At 35.4% G+C, this 26030-nt stretch overlaps 1 protein-coding gene across 4 annotated transcripts in view; it reads right to left on the reverse strand.

Annotated features, from left to right (window-relative positions):
* The window catches only part of RAP1GDS1 (Rap1 GTPase-GDP dissociation stimulator 1), a 173941-nt gene that overhangs the window by 139755 nt on the left and 8156 nt on the right, over nucleotides 1-26030 (reverse strand). For all 4 annotated transcript variants that reach the window (XM_045472253.1, XM_045472242.1, XM_045472232.1 and 1 more), the window contains exon 2: nucleotides 5286-5393. In XM_045472253.1, coding sequence (XP_045328209.1) covers nucleotides 5286-5393 — 108 coding nt within the window. The remainder of the gene's footprint in view (nucleotides 1-5285; nucleotides 5394-26030) is intronic.

Here is a 26030-nt window from a genome sequence, read left to right on the forward strand (position 1 = left end):
ATTCATCCAGTACTGTCAATGTGTTTTTGGTGGACCATTTTCTCTACTTTAGTCTCCTCTATTCCACAATGCTATCTTTATTTAGTAAAAACTGAACTTTGATAATCTATGATTAGCACCACTAATAAGCCCTTATGGACTATGGACACAATAACTACAAGAATCACATAAAAGAAAACTATGTAAATGAGGTAAACAACATAACAAATTTGGCTCGCAAAAGAAATATATTGCTTCTGTGGTACATCATACGCTTCTGTGGTACATTAAAAAAATTGAAATCCAGATATTACTATGAAAGAAGCAAAATAATTTTTTGTTTCTACTAAATTTGCAGTAATCTTTCATGGTCAGTGATTTCAGATTTAACATGGCTATTGAAAACCATTTGATAACAAGTTTCAAGGTCCCTTAGGAAATAATTTTGTTACCCAAAAGTAAGCCAATTCAGAAATATTAAAGGGCGCCTGGATGGCTCAGTCGGTCGGTTAAGCGTCTGCCTTTGGCTTAAGTCATGATCTCACAATTCCTGAGTTCAAGCCCCACATCAGGCTCCCTACTGTCCGCACAGAGGCCGCTTCAGAGCCTCTGTCCCACTCTCTCTGCTCCTCCCCAACTTGCGCTCCCTCTCAAAAATAAATTTAAAAAAGGAAACATTAAAGGTATGAAACAGACTAAAAGCAAATGACAACAGCAAGTCCTGTTAGAAAAGATTCAGAGTAATCTACATTAGCAGTTTGTATACATAATCTGGTATGTTTAGGATTATAGCCTAGAAGGGAGCCAAAAATCAAAATAAAGAATAAAAAAAAGAACAAGGGCTAAGAAATATCCTAAGACAAGTAGAGGAATATGATATAAAGTTAGGAATGTGGAGCTATATACTAAATACATTTTTCTTTAAAGACAAGTAAACTGGTGTTCTCTCACAGGGTTGTTCTACAGAAAATCAACGTTTATGTGACTCTTGTATGAAGTCAGGCAATTAACTAAACAAAGTTAGAGTACAAAGATACATGATTCAACGAGACAGAGGAAAACAGCCTAATCCTTTAGAACAAGAATTTAAGGCTGTGTTGGTGATCATGCTGGCATTGTTTTGTGGTTCCCTCAGCAACAGAACATGGTCCCCACGCTCTTACAATGGAATAGAATTTTTTACCATGAATGGACTGTTAATTTTTTTTTGTCTTTGGACCTTTGATTTATGCTAGTAGTTTGTCTGACAAGGTGATTTAGATATCATACTCTCTAAGGACAATTCCTGTCCTAATGTTTAGGGATGAAAATGTGGCCTATTGTTTTAAATTTTCAAATAAGCATGAAATAGAGTAAGCATACTACAATAAGCATTTACAGAGAATCTGCTATTCTCTGAATCAAAAGAGACAAAAGTAAACAGAATCTGATATCTTAGTGGGTGGCCTTCAAATATTTACTAAAAACATTTTATGTTTTTATTTTTTTCTAAGTTTATTTATTTATTTATTCTGAGAGAAAGAGTGCATGCACATGCAAGCAGGGGGGAGCACAGAGAGAGAGGGAGAGAGAGAGAAGTAGGCTCCACACTGTCAGTACAGAGGCAGACACTGGGCTCGAACTCATGAAAACGTGACTTGAGCTGAAATCAAGATTTGGAAACTCAACTGATTGAGCCACCCAGGCGCCCCTAAAAACATTTTAAAATTGAGATCTGAAGTATTTATGAGTAAATAATTGCTTCTATTATTAATTTAGATCAGAGATTTACACAAAATATTTAAAATGTTTTCCATAAAACCTGGTCAGTATTAAAATGTTCTAACTCATGCCTCTTAAGATTCTGGTGTGTGCGTGTATGTGTATATATGTATACATATATATATGTATATATATATATATGTATATGTATATATATATACACATATATATATGTGTATGTGTATATATATATACACATATATATATAAAACGTTACTTCAAAAATTTAAGAAAGAAAATCACTCTGAAGTCATACATCAAAGCAAATATTCTAATTTCAGATTATGATTTTTGATGGGCAATTCAAATATACTAAATTCCCACAGTGTAAAAATTTTAAAAAGCATAATTTCTTTACTTTCAGATTTGTCCTTTCCAATGACAGGTTAGTAGATTGTAAAATAAAAATTTAAGTTCAGATTTTATTAACACACATTACCATCTTGTACAGAATGGAGAAATCATTGTTTCTTGATCAGGTGCAATTCTGGTACAAAGAGGGATATTTTTAGCTAAAACACCTGACACTAAGGAAGAATTATGACACCAGAAGGTCTCTCCAAAAAAAAAAAAAAAAAAAAAAAAAAGCCAGTACAGATTCACTTAAGTTAAATGTTTTATAATTTTACCTTGAAGAGGATGAAAGTAACAATGGATCAATCACTTCAAGGAAGAACAACTGTAGAAAATAAAGATCTTACCAATTTTTTTTTTTTTACTTTTTCTTGTTTAAAAGCTACATGCTAATTTTAAAAAAATACATCAATACCTATAAAGTAATCCATTTGTCTGTAATTCAAGGGAAAAAAGTTTATATATCATTCCCCTCTTTAGTAATATAATTTGAACCTATTTTAAAGAAAAAGCAAAAATTCAAGACACAATATTAAAACCTAGCTTTTGGAAACAAGTTTGTACTCTATACACTCAGCAAAAAGCCACACTTTACTCAGAATATAATTTTTTTATTTGGTAGTTCAAAATAAATCCAAACTAAGAGTTCAAATCCAAATGCTAAATTCTGTCAGAGCAAGGGAAGTAACCTTATAGTGTCTATTCCTTTTCCTTTACATGGTGATGATAATCTGTCTTCATGGGACTATAGGAAAGATTAAATAACAGATATAGTCCCAAGTCCAGTGTTGAATACACAGGAGGCACTCAATCAATGACAGATATCACTCTCAAGTCATAGACTGAACATTTCCACGAACTCTGTCTTCCTGTGTCAAATTCTTTAGTGTCAATAGTCTTAGAGGTAAGGACACATGAATTTTGTTACAGAGTCTTAAAAAGACATATTCCTTCACTCCCTTCTTGGGGAGTCAAGAGTTAAACTGGTAGCATTTGTTGGTTTATTAACACCTTGTGACTATTTGGCCTTAACACTATAATATACAATTTCAAGGCTATTTTCAATCAGTGGGTTCAACGAGTAAGTCTGCAATGGATCTGAAATTTAATCCAACAATTATATACCTGTATTCCTTAAATCTATTCTTCAAAAAGTTATAAACTTTTGCTTCCTTTTTTCATTTCTCTAATTCAACTTCACTTATCTGTCATTAGTCTTTCCAGGACAGGACTTAACAACCCTCTACATACAACCAAGAACACTGCCTCCATATCCTTCAGTTCCTGAACAAATGGTCCATCTAGAAAATTCTTTCATCAAACAGGAAAAAAAAAAAAAAGGCCACCGAAAACAAGAGTATAATAAAACAACTCTTCCCAAAAAAATGAGCTTGAGATATTCAATTTATTTAGGCTTAATCACATGATTATGTAAATCTGCCTATACAGGCATGTTTAAAACTCAGGCTCTTTCTAGTCCTCTAGACCTACGCTATCCAAAAGAATTTTCTGTCATCGTGGAGATGGCTTATATGTGTGATCTTCAATAAAGTAATCACTAGCCAAATATGGCTATTGAAGAGTAAGACTAAGGAAATTACTTTTAAATTATTAAATTTAAATAGCCACATATATCTACTACAATGGACGGCACAGCCTTAGACACCCTGCTTTTCTGTTGTTTCTCTTTACCATGGTGAACCTTGCTCCTATTGAACTCCTTGTTTCAAACCCTTTCTCTGTTATCTCTAAGATTAAATAGCTGGACAGAGTTACAATCTCAAAAGCAAAGAGAACTACTAAAAAAGAATTTTCCAAGCTAGCTTTAAAATGTGCTTTTCGAGGAGCACCTGGTTGGCTCAGTCGGTTGAGTGTTTGACTTCAGCTCAGGTTCGTGAGTTCAAGACCCACATCTCGCTCTGTGCGGACAGTGTGGTGCCTGCTTGAGATTCTCTCTTCCCCCCCTCTCTCTGCCCCTCTCCCCTTTTAAAATAAACAAACATTTAAAAAATGTGCTTTTTGATGGAGAGTACTGCAATCATCTTAGATTTTCTAAGCATAGTACACTAAAAAATAAAGTAAAAAAGAAATAATACAAACATCTCTGAGTGTTTGAAATTCAAACTCTAACACTACATACTTTCTCCTGAATTCTTTGACAGCTACATAATTAGTCCTAGAATAAGATAATGGTGTAATTAAAAACTAGTACAGCACAAGCCATAGCAGGACAAAGAATTAAGGGAGCAGATAAAAATCATTCTGTACCTGTTTTCTGTGATACTACAAAAATTAATGAATGGAAATATGATGGATCAAGTGCAACAATACGTTAGCCAATGAAGAGCTGTATAATTTTTATCCCTGTTATTATTTACCACAGCATCAAAGATCAAGTCTTACTTCAGGTTTAAGGGATTTTTGGATGACTTACAGCTCTTTCCAATTAAATCTAAGCACAAACATTATTTTACATTATTTTAAAATAAAATTATTAAAAAGTTGACTTTTATTAAAAAGGAACCACCTGAGTGGCTCAGTTATCGAGCATCCTACTCTTGATTTCGGCTCAGGTCATAATCTCAAGGTTTCGTGAGTTCGAGCCCTGTATCAGCCTTGGCACTGACAGTGTAGAGCCTGCTTGGGATTCTCTCTCCCTCTCTCTCTGCCCCTTCCCTGCTCATACTCTCTCTCTTTCTCTCTCTCTCTCTCAAAATAATAAATAATAATAATAACAATAAAATAAAAATAAAAAGGTGACCATAGGATCTCAGAAAAAATTTTTAGGTGTTTTAAGCTCCCCTCTGCTTCTCCTCCCCAGTCTCCCCACAAATGCACAGAAGTCTTGTTCAAAGAACAAAGGTAGGTGTTAAGAAGAAAAAACAACTATGTTGCTTATCTGTTAGGAATGAAATAATGGTCTCTCTCTGGGGCTGATATTAATGTCATCACCACCAATCAATTCCTCCTTTCTTCTGCCTATCAAGTTGGCTTTCAGTACTTTGAGAGTGGCGGTGGGGGAGGGGGGGGGTAGGTGGGGGGAATATGTGAAACAACCCCAGTATTCTGGGATAGGATTCAAAAGAACTCAAGTTATGTGAATGCAAGTTATGTGCTAAACTACATACCAATTTCTGAATGACTGCTGATTTCACTTTTTTGTTTGGCATTCGAAACATAATGAGACTTACTATTTTGGGCCAGGGCTTGAAGCAGACAATCCAAGCATCCTTCTAAACTATCCTCAGTTCTGTCAACAGCTGTTATCTTCAACTTCTTCAAGGTATCACTGAGATTATCTGCGTATAGAAAAAAAGAGAAATCAGAAATCTCACTAACATATGATCATCATGTTTCATGACAGTTATCACTAACAGGCAACAGGCCCTCATTATTGTGAATTAACTCCCACATACATTACAAAATGGCAATCGACTGTACTATTACAAATTTTTTAAATCAAATGTACCCATTTAACTTGCATATGAAATATTCAATCTGTATCCATTAAGATACCAGGAATATTCAGGAATAATACAGGTTATCACAGAACATTTTTCTCGGGATTCTTATTCCATAGTTAGCTTGTTCGGGAAACCAGCCATGATTAATTGAAAAAAAATGAACATCCACAAAAAAATTATATAGCTTTGCAAATAATATCTTGTTTCATTTTTGGCTTCCTCTGCTATATTTTAAAGACATAAAATGAAAACGAAGGTTTAGAAAAGTTTCAAATAACGTGACTTAGGAGTGCCTGGGTGGCTCAGTCGGTTAAGCGTCCAACTTCAGCTCAGGCCATGATCTCCCAGTACGTGGGTTTGAGCACTGCATTGGGTTCTTTGCTGACAGCTCAGAGCTTGGAGCCTGCTTCAGATTCTGTGTCTCCCTTACTCTGTACCCCTCTCCCACTCACGTTCCCTTTCTCTCTCAAAAATAAACAAACATTTAAAAAAATGTGACTTAAAATAATACAAAGCTGATGACTATAAAACCTACTTTAACACTGCCATTTGAAAAACACTTCAAACCTAAGTACTGCTTGAAGCCAAGACATGTACATTTTGGATTATAAAGCTGTGCTCTCATGCTAAATTGTATGTGGATTCTGCTACACCATAGATTGTCAAAATCTCTTTACACTATTAAAAATTCAGATTCTTAAAGGGCTTTTATTTACATCAATTATTTCTATTGACATTTAACATACTAATAATTAAAACTGGGACTTTTTAGGATTTATTTTAGTAATTTACTTAAACCTAATATTATAAAACTATTACTTGTTAAAATTATTATTTTAATACAAAATATATTACAAAAACAAAAAACTCACTGAAAAGAATGGTATATTATTCTACATTTTTACAAATCTCTATAAATCTGCCTTAATAGAAGATAACTGGATTCTCATATCTGCTTCTGTACTCAATCTTCTATAATTTGTCGCTTGGGTTGAGTAGATGAAAAAAAGTCAGCCTTACATATATACATAGTTGGAAGATCAGAACAGTATTTTAATAGCCTTTTCAGATAATCTTGGATAGTCTTTGATACCATACCAAACCTTGAAAAGTGGTAGTTTTTTAAAGGTTGGTTGCCATGAGAAATCTGAAACGATTTTAATAAATGCTTCCAATTCTCACATTCAAATCCACTGATCTCTTGCAATGAGATCCTTCATGCAGGTGAGATATTTATCATCAATGCATTGGTCATTTAAAAAATTAGGTCATGGAGTTATCTTCCAAATATTGACACATTTCATTGTACTATTTCAAAATATCACATTTGTTAGTATCATCACTAATCTTACTAAAAGACACGTTGTAAATACTGGTGAAATGTCAAGCTGAAGGTATACAAGTTTTTCAAAATCCTTTTTTTTATGTTTATTTTTGAGAGAGACAGAGCATGAGTGGGGGAGGGACTCAGAGAGAGGGAGACACAGAATCCAAAGCAGGCTTCAGGCTCTGAGCTGTCAGCACAGAGCCCGACAGGGGGCTTGAACCCAGGAACCACGAGATCATGACCTGAGCCGAAGTCAGATGCTTAACTGACTGAGCCACCCAGGTGCCCCCAAGTTTTCCAAAATTCTAATCTTCTCTTACAAACTTCAATTTTACTACCAGCAACAAATACCGTCAGTTGTTTTTCTTAAGTGAAAAATTAACTTCATTCATTTGTGAGAAAACATCTTCCAAATATGAAAAACCAGTTTGTCTTTCAGTTCTTTCAAATAAAAAATGTTTTTCCATGGAAAAAGGTACCTTGGTCAGCTCATAACTCAAAGAACTGCACAAGTGCTTCTCTTCAAAACAGCCATCAGACTTTGCAATGCAATGAAAGTGTTTTATGAGCACCTTCCATTACACAGAATATTTTTTAAGTGTGTTAAGGAGACTGAGATTTTTTTTAAACATTTTTTCCTGCTTCATCATGAGTATTCTTACGTGAAACTGGTGAGTGTATGTGTGTGTGTGTGTGTGTGTGTGTGTGTGTGTGTGTGTGTATGTACATATATTTTACTCTAAGTATGTCATGGTGAAGAATACTACTAGTACTAATACTAGTTTGGTGCTGCTACTACCCTGATTCACATATACTTGAAAGCACCCACAATTTTGTACCCATAATTGCTTTTGTACTATTGTTAAGGGAAATGTCAACAGAGTGAAAAAGACAAATAATGTCTTGATGGCATTATGCAAATGGTATTGACTTTCATAGATACCCTAATGGGATACCAAGGACCTCCAGCATTGCTGCTACAGTACTAGAATTTCAGGCATTTTCTTACTTCAAAGTAAGGTATACATTTTAATAGACTTTTGTACATTGCCAGCTGATGACAATTCTAAAAATATGATGAAACACCCTATTATGAAATGAAAGATAATTTACTTTCCCTGCCAACCCAAGAAAAAGTAAACTTAAATTTTATATCTAATAATACTAACATGGTCTAGTGACACCTCGTACAACCTTGACAACCTTGGACTTCACGTCCAAGATTAATATTTACTTTCTTAAGAGGGACTAAGCAGTTTTGAGAAATTGATTTTTAGTCTAAAGAAAACCATATATTTGTATATATCTCTTCTCTTCTATAAGCTAAAAAGAAAGTTGTAGTGAATCATATCTTAGATATTCTTGTTCAAACTTATTAAGCACATATTAAGGTGATTTTCCTGAAATAAAGTATGAATAACATATAATATCTAGGTTCATATTATTAAAAGCAATAAAAAGCAATTATCCCAACACTGAGGAAAAAAGTAAGACTTATGTCAGTCAAATTATAGCAATCTATCAAAACTATCAGTAAACAAGTAATAAAAAGCAGTTAAGAGTTATTCATACTCTATATTGGCATCTAGGTCTTTTTTAATTCTTTCCTTCCCTTTATCCCATCCCCAAAGCTCCTTACCTGACATGCCCTCCTCATCGAGTCTCAATCTGGATGTTACCACCCTACAGACCTTCTTGCCCATTCCACCTAAGTGTCCTCTTCCTTAACCCTACGGGTTCATTCTCAATCACTATATCCATCCTTCACAGGATTTTTGTTTTAATTTTTTTTAATGTTCATTTACTTTTTTGAGAGAGAGAGAGAGCAAGTGGGGAAGGGTCAGAGATAGAAGGAGACACAGAATCTGAAGCAGGCTCCAGGCTCTGAGCTGTCAGCACAGAGCCTGGCGCGCAGGACACAAACTCACAGACTGCGAGATCATGACCAGAGCCAAAGTCAGACACTTAACCGACTGAGCCACCATGATGCCCCAGGTTAAATTTTTTTTTTAAATTTTTTTTTTACATTTATTTATTTATTTTTGAGAGACAGAGAGAGGCAGAGCACAAGTGGAGGAGGGGCAGAGAGAGAGAGGGAGACACAGAATCTGAAGCAGGCTCCAGGCTGAGCTGTCAGCACAGAGCCCGACGCGGGGCTTGAACTCACAAACCGTGAGATCATGACCAGAGCTAAAGTCGGACACTCAACCAAGAGGGCTACCCAGGCGCCCCTGATAATTTTTAATTATATTTTTTAATTGTTAACATATGCTCCCCACTATATTGTATGGGGCATCTTGTTAATTATAGTCATTGCACTATACCTGTCACTTGATACATAGGAGGTATCCAGTAAATATTTGTTAAATTAATTGAGTAAACAAAGGAATGAATTACTTACTTGTACAAAGCTGTCTAGTTACCATCCTTTGTATGACATGCTGAAGAACCAAAGTGTACCAATAGCAAAGGGAAGGTAAATGTGACCTGTTAAGCACCTACTATGTACTCCATATGATTTGAAGTATATAGTGTCTTATATTTTAAGATCAATGAAGTCAATTGAAGCATTAAAGAATATAAAATATATAACTAAAACCTACATAGATCATCCCACTTTTAAAAGATTTCTTATTGACAAAAAATCATTCAGTCTCTCCATGGGAATAATTACATGCCTATTAATGATGTGAGATCTTTTTAGGAAAGTTCATTAAATTCTTCATCCAGAGACAACTAAAGCTGTCAAAGAGAATTACTACACATTATTATGATTTTAAGCATTTTATTTTTTTAACGTTTATTTATTTTTGAGAGAGACAGAGAGACAGAGCACGAGTTGGGGAGAGAGGGAGAGAGAGAGAATCCGAAGCAGGCTCCCCACTGTCAGCACAGAACTGGATGAGGGGCTCCAACTCACAAACCATGAGATCATGACCTGAGCTGAAACCAAGAGTCAGACACTTAACCAACTGAGCCACCCATGCACCCCAAATATACATCAATTTTAAAAGAGCATGTTGGAGGGGAGCCTGGGTGGTTCAGTCGGTTAAGCGTCTGACATCAGTTCAGGTCATGATCTCAGGGTTTGCGGGCTCTAGCCCTGCGACAAGCTCTGTACTGAGAGCTCAGAGCCTGAAACCAGCTTCTTCAGATTCTGTCTCCCTCTCTCTCTGCCCCTTCCCTGCTCGCACTCTGTCCCCCTCTCTCTCAAGAATAAATAAAACATTACAAAAATAAAATAAAAGAGCATATTGGGGAATAAAATGATTGGGGTTGCAACCCCTTTCCCACTGGCCTCAAGCTTCCTTATGGAAAAATTTCTACTACACTGACACTTCTGGTCCTTTCTGCGTACTCCCTTGGCAACTGCCCACCACTACCTCTGTTCTCTAGGAAAGAAGTAATATATATGATTAATAAGTTGAGAAAGAAGAAATGGATATGTATAACTCAGCCCCTTCTGGGTTCCTGATTTTTTAGATTTGCAAGAACTCTCTGTTCCTCCGTACCTTTGGGTGTACAGCTACACCAGTGACAACATTAGCAAATACATCTAATTCAGCCCTGGAGTATTAGCAGTTCCTTTGTAACTATACAAATAAGCCTTCACCAATTTTAAAGCAGTTATTTTGAATTCCATCAGAGAACTCATTTGCTTACGTCTCCAGTGATTCTGAACTTGGGTAAGGAACAGAGGGTGTTATTTTTGGACTCCCTCAAACCATGACAGTAAATCTCAGCAATGAATCCTTACCATTAAGACACTGAAACTCTTCTAATGAAAAATTTGTCAGCTTTTGGCTGGTGGGAGTGCGGGGGGGGGGGGGGGCAGTGAGTCAAGAATGAGATAATTTTCATGGGAGGTTCTACTACTAAGAAGTATTAATAATTTTTCTTAAAAGTAATTTATTTCCTATATGACAGTAGATGGTCTAGCCTGCCTTGTGAAAAGAAACATAACATCTTCAAAGAGGTAAGCAAAGTTGACTTTGGTCATTAATTCTGCATCTCCTACTTCTAACTATTTCATCACTCTTAAAACCACAATCTAACCAAGTCCTCTTAATTTCTATCAAAACTACTCAGGCAAAGGTCTTAAATGATATCATGACAAATCCAGTGGATTTTTCTCAGTCCTCTTATTTGATATCTTTGAAGCAACAGACTCTTTTTCTTCTTTTTTTTTTTTTTTGAATAGTTTCTACTGACTTCAAAACACCAGTCTCTGAACATTTGTTCTTGGCCTTCTCCTCTCTCTGCCCCTTCAATGTTAGAACCAAGATCACCCTATCTCTTCTGCTTTTTTCATTTTGCTAGTTTTATAGTCCTGGGTTAATAAAACTCTTTTAGCTTATTTACTATACTAGAGGGAAATTTATTTAGCTTACTTATTATAGTAGAGGGAAATTTATTTAGCTTATTTATTATACTAGAGGGAAATTCTTATAGCACAGGAAATTCTTCTAAGATACTCTAAGACACTAAGATACTAATTCTTCTAAGATACTCTAAGATACTAAGATGCTAATTCTTCTGAGATACCCTAAGATACTAAGACACTAAGATATTATACTAGAGGGAAATTTATTTAGCTTATTTATTATACTAAAGGAAAATTCTTGTAGCACAGGAAATTCTTCTAAGATACTCACACTGTTCTCTATAGTAGAAACTTCACAAATCCTGAAAATCTACCTTACTTTCTGAGTTACTTGTGCTTGCATCTTTTATTATAAATTATGGTACAAACCACCATAATTAATATTTTTATTAAGACGAACTATCCTAAAAATAACATTTCTAAGTGTTCTTCTCATTCTAATTATTTCAGAAATCAGATAAAAACTTTATGAGCAATCACTTTTCATTCATTCTTAAATGATGTTAAAGTCTATTTTAGTTTAAACCAGAAACAATGTAGTCTAACTTGTCACATTTGATTAGAGGGTCAAGAGTCTGACAGATGATCTTTACAACTATAATATTAAGCCATCATGGATAAAAGCAAGAAATAGTTTGTAAAATTTTATTTCACACTATGCCTAAAACCTTTTCACTTAGAGTTCAAGAATTATTTTCATGTTTTATAACTATCAATTATAGCTTTAGCATATAACATAATTGATAAAAAGTTAATACATTGGCTTTTTAAAATTAGATAGGGATTTACACTGAGATCCAGGCTTAATGCCATGTCGCAGAAATGACCCAGAAAAATATGAGGGCGATTTCTTTTTCTCAACAATTCCCTAACAGAATGATTTAAAATACTATACCCAATAGTAGTCAACACCCAAAATATTATAAGCCAACTTAGAAAATCAATGTAGATAAATCAACAAAGTCTAATGGCATTTGTCAAAGAATTTAAAGAAACCCAAGAATTATACCAGAATGATGTTGGTAAAAATGTGCAATCTGTTATTACAAACAGCTTCTGTGTGAAGAACTACTGGGATGCTCTCTGGACACATGAGTTCCAGAAGATGCTGGAAAATGGAAACTATATACTTTCAAACTTCACTCCTGTACAGGTAAGCTCACTGAGTCCTTAACAGAAGAGAAACTCTGGAAACATACAAATAACCACATGAAATATATGTGCTCTGCTCTAACTTCTTATACCTAGCATGTGCCTGCAAACCAGAGTTCTCACAGTATCAATATTCTACCACCAGGATTCTTACAGAACAATGTTCTATCCTGTATTTCTCAGTTTTGTTCAGGCCCCATCTAATTTGTCCCTTACACTCCACTTAGCCCCTTAGATTAACACATTGATCTTGGACTTAACTATTTTAGCTGTAACCTTCTACTCCTCCAGGATGATACTTAAGTATCTGCCTACAATGCTTTGGTTCCTGGCACTTAACATTCAAGAGTAAATGATATCATGCCTCCAAGCTCTGCCCTAGACTCTAAGATATGCCTGACAGGGAAGGAAGGTCAGACAAGGGGCAGATAATATAAGAGGAAATTCTGCCTAAGTGTATGGGAATTTCCGAAGGCTATCTACATAACATAGATAAAGAGAAGTGTTTGGGGCTAAACACTGACTTACAAGCAGTCTTGAGCAAGATTCTCCATCAGAATATACTTAAAGCTGTCACTAATCAAACAAAGAGAAAGAAGGAAAGACCCTGTTTACAACGCTTTGTAATAATAGAGAATTGGATGGAAGATTGACATAAAAGACCTACAGAAAAGGAACTTTCTTTAGCTGGAGAAACATATAAAGAAGTATATTTCATTAAGATCGGTGCAAAGCAAATAGTTTCACTTAGTAATCTAATAAATAACAAGGAAGAGATAATGTACACTGAAATTTATAAATTTTTAGGCAACACTAGCTTTTCTGAATAAAATGCCAAAAAGAAAAAATGATATCTACACAAGTAATCATAAATGTGACAGGTGAATTAAACATAGGTATATATTAAAAATCTTTTCTAAAAAATCTTTAGAAAATGATACTGTCTAAACTATTATTTATGAACCCACAAAAGAAATATTTTCCCAGGATACTGCTACAGAAAGCATAATGAAAATTTAGAGTCAAGATAAAACAAAAGACGATTTAGATAAGAACTGAATAAATCAGAAAGTATGACAATACCCTTACTTAAATGGTGTTAAAGCTATAATGCACCATAAATTTGAAAGAAAATTTAAGCAACAGGATGAAGAGACATTAGGTCAGTTATCAACTTATGTCTCTCAGCTCCAAATTCACCCTCACTGCCTGATCTGTAAAAATGAATCCTGGCCCTTTAAATATTCTCCCTTTGCCAGATGGCAAGATACAAGGTAGGTCTGTAGAGGGCAATGGATAGTACTGAAGAGGAAGTGCTCTCCTTCATGCTCAGTCTTCATAATTTTCTCCAGTGCCACACATCTGCAAGTCATAGCTTTCACCATACTTTTTCTCCAGCTCTCAACTGAGGCAAGAGAACTCTGTACAAGAGCCCCAGACAACTCGTTTGCATCCCAGCCCAAGTCACTGCTTCCCACACCATCTCTTCAGCCCTGGAAAAGTACATGCTGGAAACCCCGTGGGGCTGGATGCCCAGAGCCACTCTGGTCCAAACTGTACAAAGAAGTGTGCTGGGTTCCTGTAGAAAGGGGCCTCTCTAGCCCAGTTCTAGCAGTACCTGCTGCGGCACCCCAACTTCCTCTGCATGCCCTACTGTCTGGGGCCCACTCATCAACCTCAGCTTGCATGCTCTCCAAAGAGTTGTCCCTGCAGGCCTAGTGACTGTGGGCTACCTCTGGCCTGGGCAACCCAGTGATCTTAATTATATCTTAACAAGAACTCACCTTCCGAGGAAGTTTGTCCTTCCTTGGATGTACTCTCGTAGCTCAAGGTTACCCATCAGATTCGTTATATACCTTTAAAGTTACTCTCCTATTATTGCTTAATATTTTTTACATTAAATGTCTCCTGTTTACATTTCTGTGTAATGGAAGACCATTCTCCCTGGATTTCTTGACATTCCTTACTACTAGGGCCTTCTGAGCAAGGGAAATTGATAAGCTATAATAAGTCTCCTTCTCTGGAGACATTCTAGGAACATTAAAAAAAAAAAAAAAAAAATCCCCCTCTTCTTTCCAGAGGTTTGCTTTTAGCTTACATTTAGGATAATAACACTAGAGATACTTTTCCCCTTCAGTAGGAATGATTTGTTTAATTCCAGATTATAGACTGTGTGTGTGTGTGTGTGTGTCTGTGTGTGTGTGTCTGTGTGTGTGTGTGTGCGTGTGTGTGTGTATCTTGGATGACAGATGTGCCAGCAATCCTACATAAGCTTTTAGTGTTGTAATTTCAGAGTTCCTCTCCTGTGGTGCAACCCTGCTGTATGTACTAAAATGCTCTGTAAATAACAAGCTATGTTGTATGATGTATATACTTCATGTTTCTTGTCAGGATATTTATATATACATATAAATTTAACATTATGTGGTTTGTCTTCTGATTAGACCTAGACTAGTACAGATACATGAATAGCCTTCTTAGAAAAATGAGAAATTATGTGAGAAAAGACAAAGAATATTAGCTCTTTCAGTGAAAAGTATCATAATGTATCAGGTCATGAATGCTGTGGATCAAGTGAATAATACATTAACAAGATAACCTCAAGCTTCTTTTTGTTCAATGATATGAACTAAAGGCTGACCTAGCACCAGACGCTGTACTAAGTGCCAAAGATACAAACATGAATATAGATAGCACAGTTATCACAGTTAGAAAAACTTTTTTTTCCCCCTTACTTTCGATTTTATTTTGGGTGGGAATTACCTTCACATATCCCAGTTCACTCCCAGAAGCAATCAATGTTAACATTTTCTTGTGCATTCTTCTAGAAGCACCTTGTGTGTGTGTGTGTGTATGTGTATATAGATGTACACATATGTATATACATGTGTATATATATGCAGTTATTTATATTTACAAACACACACACAAACTTTAAAGCACAGTCCATCCAAATGTTACTACAATACTGATTATCTTCTGCATGGTAATTGCCTTAATAAAAAGTACCATTATTATGACAATTATATTTTAGAAAATCATAAGAATGGCCCTATAACTGAAATCCCTTGGTAAATGTACAACAAAGTATTATTTTATTATTTGGTGGTAATAAATGTAGAAATCCACAGTCCCCCAAAAAGTGATAGGAAAGACACAAATTCAAAATAATTTTGCCAAATATACTAATATGAGGTTATTATTATAGGATTAACATTAAAATTGGTATTAAGGATAACTACTAAATTTTAATTTGGAAAGATGAATATAGATATTCCTTTGTTCCCATCAGGTTTTATTAGGCTACTGTGCTTTGAGAAAAAAAAAAAAATACACAAATTTTGGTGTGGCTGGGTGGCTTAGTTGGTTAAGCATCCGACTTTGGCTCAGGTCATGATCTCACAGCCTGTGGGTTCAAGCCCCATGTCAGGCTCTGTGCTGATAGCTCAGAGCCTGGAGCCTGCTTCGGATTCTGTGTCTCCCTCTCTCTCTGCCCCTCCCCTGCTCATGTTCTGCCTCTGTCTCTCTCTCTCTGTCTCTGTCTCTCTCAAAAATAAACAAAAAAAATTTTTTTTAAATATACAAATGTTAGTGGTAACTATCTTTACTAAGAGTATTGACAGTTTTTATTAGCCAACAGGTAAAGTTTACCATAAAGCAATAATGAAACTGTTTAACTGTTTAAACATGCATATTTCTTTTCTGGCAGCAAATATTTCTTCAAGGGAATCAATGTCAAGTAAAAGACAATTAAATAAACCACAGGGAAATGCTATTTACTAGACAAAATTCTCTGTTAGGCCATCTTTGTTTAAAATGAAAAGAAAACCCAGTAAACATTTATTCATCAGGTAGTTCCCACTTTGGAAAGTTTTAATAGCAATCCGTTTCTTACTGAAACAATGTATCTTTCAGGTTTTATAACTGTTCCAATTATTACTGTTACATTAACAACCCCCCCCCACCCCCTCAAACTTCATGGCATAAAACAAAAGCCATTTTATTGAACTCACAGATTCTGTGAACCAGGAATTCATAAAGGGCACACTGAGGATGGTTTGTCTCTGTTCCACAAGGTCTGGGGCCTCAATGGAGAGTCTCAAAAGATAGGGGTGTGTCTCCGAGAGTGACTAAATAGCAGGGGCTGGCATCATCTGAATCATTTGATGGTTCTGGTGACTGGTCTGAAAGGACTTGGAAGGTTATGAATGCCAACCTGAGACCCGAGGCTTTCAGATGGCCTGGCTTCCCCACAGAATGGTAGCTACAGGGTCAGACTTTCAGGGCTCCACGCAGGTCAGTATTTCCACAAACAGTATGGAAGCAATATTTTTTACTATCAGGCCTAGGAAATGATAGAACACTTATGGTGCATTCTATTGGTTACAAGTGAGTCACAAGCATGCTCATTTTAAAAAGGAAGAGAATTCCCCAGCTCTCAATGGGGAATGGCAAGTTCTTGAAAAATATGTGTGGGGAAAGAGATATTGTTGTGGCCATCTTTGGAAAGCACAATCTGCTATAATAATTTGATATTCGGTATACTGATTTGGTTAAAATAACACAACCAACAGCATTAGATCCTTTGATTGCTTTTTCATCTGAACACAAGATACAGTTTCCCAAAAAATGTATGTTCACCTTTGGGAATAGAAATTAAAATTTATATAGTTATTATTTCATCAATATTTGTAACTACCTTGTGAAATAGGTGTTATTGTTATTGTCCATATTTTAATGGAGAAAGTTGTATCTGAAAGCTGAATAACTTGCCCAGAAAGATAAGTGCCAAAGGTGGGATAAATCCAGACACATGTGTCTTCAATGTCTAGGCTCTTTCCAGTGAACAGGCAATCTTCACAGTACCAGGTTAAATGAAACTCATTCATATTTCATGAATATCAGAACTGTGCAAAGCAAGGAGTGCCTATATTTTGCTTTACGTAGACGTAAATTCTTCAAAAATTAATTTATAACCCAACCGTGTTAGGTAGTTTTATGAGCTAACAACTGTCTATATATGTGAATGTGTGCAAGACAGAAAAGAAAAGAGAGGAAGAGAGGGAGGAAGGAAGGAAGAGGGAAGGGAAGAAAAGAGAGAAGGAAGGAAGGAAGGAAGGAAGGAAGGAAGGAAGGAAGGAAGGAAGGAAGGAAGGAAGGAAATCACAATGAGATGTACCAGGAGCAGTCTCTGCCATAGTAACTCAAGGGCAGTACCAATGCTGGATACATACTCCAGCTTTCATTAAGTGTTAAATAGAAAAATAAATTCTAAGAAAAATTTTCTAGATCACTGTAAGTAATGAGCACTTGTATATTCTTGAGAAGTTTTATTAGGTGCTTAAAAGGTAAATATGATCTATTCTCTTATTTAAATTCTTTGGTCTCTGCGTTTTCTCTTTCAAGAATCCAAACTATATCCTTATCTGTTTCTGTTACTCATTTCTTTTATGTTACTATCTTACAGTTAGAGGTTAAGCTTTTCAAAAGCAAAACTGTCACTGCTTGCATTATTTGTCACTTGCTGTATTGCCTAATAGGATAGTCCTGTGTTTGTGATCTGACTGATGATGTTTTATACAAACCACATAAAAGTCAGAAATGTGACACAATACAGTTATTCTTTCTTGGAGCTTCACGCTACCCTTCCCAAAAACGCATTCTTGCAACTAAAAGGAAATTAAGTTAATCAGCTCATATAAAAGTCCTGTCATTATTATAATTTTGTTGTTAAAGGTAAACTAACATCTATATTTCTGTAAAATAAATATTTCAGTGTAAGCTTTGCTTCTTTATAAGGATCAGTGTCATCTTTTATAATGGAGCTACTGGAGGAATCTTCAAAATGGAATATTTTTTGTAAGAACTAAAGGAAACAGTTTTTCATTCCTGACAAATTTCTTGTTAAAAATAATCTTGGTGTAAGCTTCTCATAGCTTTGAAAGCAATTTTTTGTTAAAGTACAATGATTCCTGTTTTTTTCTTTTCCTGAATATAAAAACAAAATCCGCACACATAAAAAAAGGGGAACTTACTAGTTACTTGAAATTATTTTTATAATTTTGTGTAATTCTTTTTTACATAATTTTAAATTTAAACTGTTGCTTTAAATACTTTAAAATTATGTAATTCTATGTTAATTCATTTGATATAATTATTTTAAATAATTTTATGTAATCCTTATATGTTAGAAAATGCTTTCTAATATGTACAAGAAAATAATTTTTTTAGAAACAATCTACCAGCCTATTGCACTTTGATGACTTTTTAAAAAATACCATACCATCATTTTCCCTAGTAAGTGTATTTAATGCTCAAGGGTATCCCCCCACACACAAAAAAAAGGGAAAAAAATACAATAGATCTGGGTCTGGGGGTTGGTCAGCCTTTATTAAGTAACTGAGTATGAAGGATTCCTTATTACGAGTTGTATTAGTTCTTTATGAAATGAGCTTTTTCCCCCTTCCATTTTTATTTGAAATCTATTATCTGGTTCTTATTCAATAATAATGATAATATTTTAAGGATACAGATAAAATGAGGGCTTAAAGAGCTTAAGTAACTTGCTAAAGGCTATGCTACAGAATTAATTTATGAAAGAGGAGAGATTCTATCCTCTATTTCTCTAATTCCTTGTATCATTCTGATCAACTGCAGATTAAACCATGATTGATGGCCAAATGAATACAATTAACTCTTTGGTAATTCAAAAGTTATAACAGAAATCTCAGAGATCACAAATTCAAATACCTGTAAGGGCCATATGCCACAACAACAAAACGAAGATAAAAATCATATGAAAATCTCAACAGATGCACAAAAACATGACAAAATTTAACATCTGCTCATGATAAAAACTCTAAACAAAGTGGGGTTAGAGAGAACATACTTCAACATAATAAAGGCCATATGAAAAAACTTCAGTTAACATCATATCTAATGGTGAAAAATTGAGAGCTTTCCCTCTAAGGTTAAGAACAAGACAAGGATGTACACTCTCATCATTTTTAATCAACATAGTACTGTAAGTCTTGGCCACAGTAATCAGACAAGAAAAATAGAAGAAGCATCCATTTTGGTAAGGGAGAAGTTAAACTGTCAGTATTCACAGATGACATACTATACATAAAAAAAAACCTTAAAGACCCTACCAAAAAAGTAACAGAAGTAATAAATGAATTCAGTAGAGTAGCAAAACACAAAATTAATAACAAGAAATTGGTATCTTTTCTATACACTAATAACCAAACAGCATAAAAAAGAAATTAAGAAAACAATTCCATTTACAATTGCACCAAAGACAACAAAATACCCAGGAATAAAACTTAACCAAGGAAGTGAAAGATCCGTACTCTGAAAACTATAAAGCACTGATGGAAGACATTGAAGATCACACAAACAAATGGAAAGATAGTCCATGTTCATGGATTGGAAGAATTAATGCTGTTAAAATATCCATACTATCCAAAACAATCTTCAGATTAAATGTATTCCCTATCAAAATACCAATAACATTTTTTACAGAACTAAACAAAGAATCCTAAAATTAGTATGGAACTAAAGACTCTGAAGAGCCAAAGTAATCTTGAGGAAGAACAAAGATGGAAGTATCATAATCCCAGATTTTACGATATACTACAAAGCTGTATTAATCAAAACAGTATGGTGCTGGCATAAAAACGGATCAATGGAAAAGAATAGAAAGCTCAGAAATAAACCCACAATATGGTCGGTTAATATTATATGTTTTATATTATATGTATTATATACATGTATAGCCAATTAATGTATGACAAAAGAGGAAAGAACATACAATGAGGAAAAAAAAACAGTCTTCTCAATAAATAGTGCTGGGAAAACTGGACAGCTACATGCAAAAGAATGAAACTAGAGCACTCTCTAACTCCATACACAAAAATAAACTAAAAATTGATTAAAGACCTAACTATGACACCTGAAACCACAAAAGTCCTACAAGACAGCATGGGGAGTAATATCTCTGACATTAACCACAGCAATATTTTTCTAGATATGTCTCTTCAAAGAAATTAAGACTACATACATACATGCACATACATACGTATACATACATACACATACAAAAAAGCTTTTACACAGCAAAGGAAATCATCAACAAAATAAAAAGACAACCACTAAATGGGAGAAAATATTTGCAAATAATATATAGGACAAGGGTTTAATATCCAAAATACATAATACATAAAGAACTTATATAACTCAACACCAAAAAAACAAATAATCCAATGAAAAACTGGGCAGAAGATACAAACACACATCTCCAAAGAAGACATACAGATGGCCAACAGACACATGAAAAGATGGCTGTCATCTTGGCCAAATGTCAGAATGGCTAGAATCAAAAGACAAGAAATAAAAAGCGTTGGCAAAGATATGGAGAAAAAGGAGCCCTCATGCACTGCAAGGGGGAATGAAAATTGGTACAGCCACTATGGAAAACAGTATGGAGGTTCCTCAAAAAGTTAAAAATAGAAATACCGTATAATCCAATAACTCTACTACTGGGTATTTACCCAAAGAATACAAAAACATTAACTGAAAAGATATATGCACTCCTATGTTTAATCAGCATTATTTACAATAGTCGAGATACAGAAGAAACCTGAGTGTTCGTCAGCAGACAAATGGATAAGGAAGACACAGTGTACACATACCCCCCCCCCACACACACACAGGAGTATTATGCAACCATAAAAAAGGACATCTTGCCATTTGTGACAACATGGATGGACCCAGAGGGTATAATGCTAGGTGAGTTAAATCAGACTAAGAAAGACAAATACAATATGATTCCATGTGGAATCTAAAACAAACAAAACAGATAAACAAAAAGCAGAATCAAATCTATAAATACAGAAAATTAAAAGATAGTTGCCAGATGAAAGAGGTATACTCAAATTAAAAAAAAAAATAAACTAAAAAATAAAGTACAAATGAACAGGTTAAAAAATATCTTCCAGATAGAGTACTGAGTGAAATTTGTAGGATTTAAAATAACAGGAAGAAGTACTGGAGACCCCACACGTTGCCTAAGGACACTATCATTAACTGTCACCAATAGGAATACAGGCTCAGGGATCTTAAATTTTTAATTTTTCAAGAAAAATTTGCAAAATAGATTTCTATCAGAAATTTCATGTTATTTAAATGTTTGACTAATTCCAATTTCTAAAACTTCTCTAACAAAACCCATCTGCAAAGTATATTTGGCCCGTTGGCTGCTGGTTTGCAAGCTCTATTATAAACATGACTATAATCACTATAGGATAATGCTGTTAATTAAGAAGACTGACCTAAGTCTGCAGTGACTCTATGACTTGAACAAACAAGTATTACTGAATGCCAACAAGAAATATGAAACACTGAGTGATTAAAATTGTATTAGTGAATGTGTTATAGGAGTCCAAGAAGTAACAGGTATCCAGAGAAATAAGAGGTCTGAAGTAGCCTTCATGAGCTAGACAATGGAGAATGAATAAGAACAGAGGAAAAAAGTTACTCTAGGAGGAGGAATAATGTGAACAAAGGTATACTGGTGTTATCACTGACAAAGAATATTTCAGGGTCAGTGATTATCAAAGGAAGATGTATTTCAGAGAGAGAAATATAAGAAAGGTAACAGATTTCTATGACTTTTGAAAGATCAGCCGAGTTTAGACAAGATAGGATAGTCAGTTCAAGTAGTAGTAGATCTTGAGAAGAATGATATAATCAATGCAGTATATTTTTACTAATCTAAAAGGATTAATCTGGTTGTAGCATGTAGAAAAGACTGGAGAGCACAGAGTCTAGTAGTAGGGAGGCCAACTAAGAAATGGTCTCAGTAGTACAGGAATGAAGAGATGAGGACCTAGACTTTAGTAATAAAAATGTTACAAAGGGAAGAGTTTTCCACTAACCTATTTACGTGAGTGACTCCTTGAAGTTAGCTCATTTCTGTGTGCATGAGTGTATAGGTATGTGTGTTTGTGTATGTGTACAGATGTGTTTTTCTTCATTAACAAATTGGAGCTGGCCTGGTATAATGAAGAGAACACTAGCAGAGGAGTTAGGAAATCAAGATTCTAGATCTGACACTACCCCTAACTCAATGTATGAACTTGGGCATGTCTCTTAGCCTCCCTAACCCTCAGTTCTCTGCCCTGGACAGAAAGATACAGAGCCATGATGTCATTGTTGGAGGCCCTGGATCTTACAATTCCAAAAACCATTAACAATCTTAAGTCCAGATGACCCTTGCACAACAGAGGTTTGAACCACACACAGGTCCACTTATACGTGAATGTTTTTTCAATTAATACAGTACAGCACTGTAAGTGTATTTTCTCTTACGGTTTTCTTTTTTAAAATTTATTTGAGAGAGAGACAGAGAGAGCATGTGCGCACGAGCGGGGGAGATGGGGTGAGAGAGAGAGAATCTTAAGTAGGCAACCATGCTCAGTGTGGAGCCCAAGGCAGGGCTCCATCCCACAACCCTGGGATCATGAACTGAGCCAAAATCAAGAATCAGACGCTGAACCAACTGAGTCACCCAGGCACCCCCACCTTTTGATTTTATAACATTTTATTTTCTTTAGCTTACATCATAAGAGTACAGTATATAATACATACAACATAAAAAAATATGCATGGGGCACCTGGGTGGTTCAGCTGGTTGAGTGCCTGACTCTTGATTTCAGCTCAGGCCAAAATCCCAGGGTTGTGGGATCGAGCCCCACATGGGACTCTTTGCTGAGGATGGAGCCTGCTTAAGATTCTCTTTCTCCCCCCGCTTGTGCTCTCTAAAGCAAAAACAAAAACAAAAACAAAAAAAATAGGGGCACCTGGGTGGCTCAGTGGGGTTAAGCGTGTGACTCTTGGTTTTGGCTCAGGTCATGATCTTACAGTTCATGGGTTCAAGCCCCATGTTGGGCTCTATGCTGATAGCTGCAGAGCCTGCTTAGGATTCTCTGTCTCCCTCTCTCTCTCTACTTCTCCCCACTCACTCGCGCTCTCTCTCTCTCTCAAAATAAAATTTAAAAAATATGTTAATTAACTACTCTTGGTCAGGATTCCAGTCAACAGGTTATTAGTAGTTAAGCTTTACAGAGAATCAAAAGTTATATGTGGATTTTCAATTGTGTGGGAGGTCCATGCCACCATTTTCCATGTTGTTCAAGGGCCAGCTATCTGTAGATAAAAATCTAATTGCTGGATTCTTTTAAAAGTCCCCAAATCTGGCTTCCCTGGGTCCACATTCCTACACGGCAAAAACGGTTGGAGTGCAGTAGGGAACTCCTGTTGTAGGTTAGGCACATACCCTCTAGTTTGCCATAGTCTCCTCATTTCCTGTTGTATCTTCACCTTGAGGCCCAGTGTTAGTTGCCATTCATCATGCTTTCATTGCTATTCTTATTATAGTAGAGAGCTATTTTTCTAACCTTTGTCTTTTATCAAAAGAGAGAAAATGAAAAACAGACAATTTTTAAGAAAAGTGAGAGGAAACATATATCTTTATGAAAATAAAAAATATTCCTTGGGTGCCTAAGTGGCTCAGTCAGTTAAGCATCTGACTCTTTATCTTGGTTCAGGTCAACTTCTCATGGTTCGTGAGTTCAAGCCCCACATCGAGCTGTGCACTGACAGTGCAGAGTCTGTTTGTGTTTCTCTCTCTCTCTGCCCCTCCTCTGTTTGCTCTCCATCTCTCTCTCTCTTTCTCAAAATAAATTAATTTTAAAAAAATATTCCTTTCAATTTAGTATGTGAGGAAAAAATTGCACCTGTGTCAAAAGCTTACCACTTTACCCCTCTTTAATCATATAGCTTCTTCATTTGAGTTTGGGAACCCTGCTAGATGTGTTGGAGAGCTACTGAAAAAAATATATCTAAGAAGTGAAATGATCAGATTCACCTTTTAAACAGAGTACTCTAGCAGCATGTAAAAACTGGTTAAGAGGGGAAATGCTGGGGGAAAGAACATCTGTTACAGAAGAGTAAGAAGATTTCAAGGGGTAATAAAACCTTGAACTGGCATGTCTGCAGCGGAGAAAAGAGGAGAGGGCTGATTCAAAGAGGCAGAACTGTTAGAACTTAGGGAATCCAATGGATGTTATAATGACTAGATTTTAGGAACGGTTGACTGGATAGATAGTGATACCATTTACTGAGCTAGGGAATTCACAGAGAGAAAAAGTCACCGGTAAAGATGAGGTAATTTAGCATGACTCTATAGTAGAAGCAAGCAAACGACTCCTGTTTTTGAATAGCCTATAGGTAAAACAGTTTTACATTTGTAAATGGTTGAATAAAAGCAAAAGAGAAATATATTTCATGATGTGCAAATTATATGAAATTGAAACTCAGTGTCCATAAACAAAGTTTTAGTGTAACACAACTTACTCTTGTATTTATTGTCTATATCTGTGTTCACATTATGATGACAGAGTTGAGTAGGTGAGACAAAAACCGTGGGTAGCACTTTCATCAGTTTGCCCTGTTGTTTGATGTGCTCCAAATTATGGACAGCACTGTGGATAGCACAGTTATGGCTGTCCACTGTTTCAAGTACCATGTCTACTGACATAACACAACGTTTCACTTTGATCAAGTCAAAACAGGAAAAGTATACTTCAAATGTCATACTTTTAAGGTATTTAAAGTGGTATACGGATTAGTTCGTTATTGAATAAGATAGCAAACCACTGTATCGTGCAGTGACACTATAGCTATGCTAGAAAAATACAGCACTATATTATCAGACTAAGCCTTCATCATATTCACAATTCATAGGGAAGGGTCAGAGAAATTAGAAAACATAAAACATAATGGCTCATCACAGCCGAATTTCTTTTCAAAAATAAAAAATGAAAATGAAGTTGCAAATGAAGTAAGTTTCTGAGTGGCTCACTCATTAACCAAGCACGGAAAGCTTGGTGAGCTCATGGTGAGCTAACGAAATATTTCGGGGGGTGCGGGGGGGGGGGGGGGGGGGGATGCGGTGATTTGTTTGAGGCAGCCTTTCTGTGATGATAGCTACTTGAAGAGGTGAGGACACTAGGAACAATATAAATATTCAACTAAAAAATAAGGCAAATGATTTTGAAAGGTTTTCCTTGGTTCTTGATGAGCTGACCTGTATTAGTGACACTGCATGTTATCTGTGGAACGACTGATGCTGAGTGTGAAGTAACTAAAGAAGTAGCTTCTATGAACAGTCTGCATAGAATAGGCAAGAATATTTTCAAAGTTGAGAAAATATTAATTCAGTACAACCTGAAGTGGAATCTGCTAAGATGTGTTACAAATGATGATGGTAAAAATGTGAAGAACAGTAAAAGGCATAGCTGAACAAACTTACAATGTTTGTGGAAATGTAAGGTGGTTAAAGTCTATGCTTATTCATTACATTATTTATTGGCAGGCATTTTATAAGGAAGATATTTTAAATCATCATGCCAGGAGTATCAACTTCATTCACTCTCATTGATTTAACCACTGTCAGTTCTGTGTACTTCGATAAGAATTAGAAGCCAAATATCCTGACTTACCTTGTCACAGAGCAGTTTAATGGCTTACCAATGGTAGAGTTTTA

This window comes from Leopardus geoffroyi, chromosome B1, assembly GCF_018350155.1.
Source record: "Leopardus geoffroyi isolate Oge1 chromosome B1, O.geoffroyi_Oge1_pat1.0, whole genome shotgun sequence".
Taxonomy (NCBI): Eukaryota; Metazoa; Chordata; class Mammalia; order Carnivora; family Felidae; genus Leopardus; species Leopardus geoffroyi.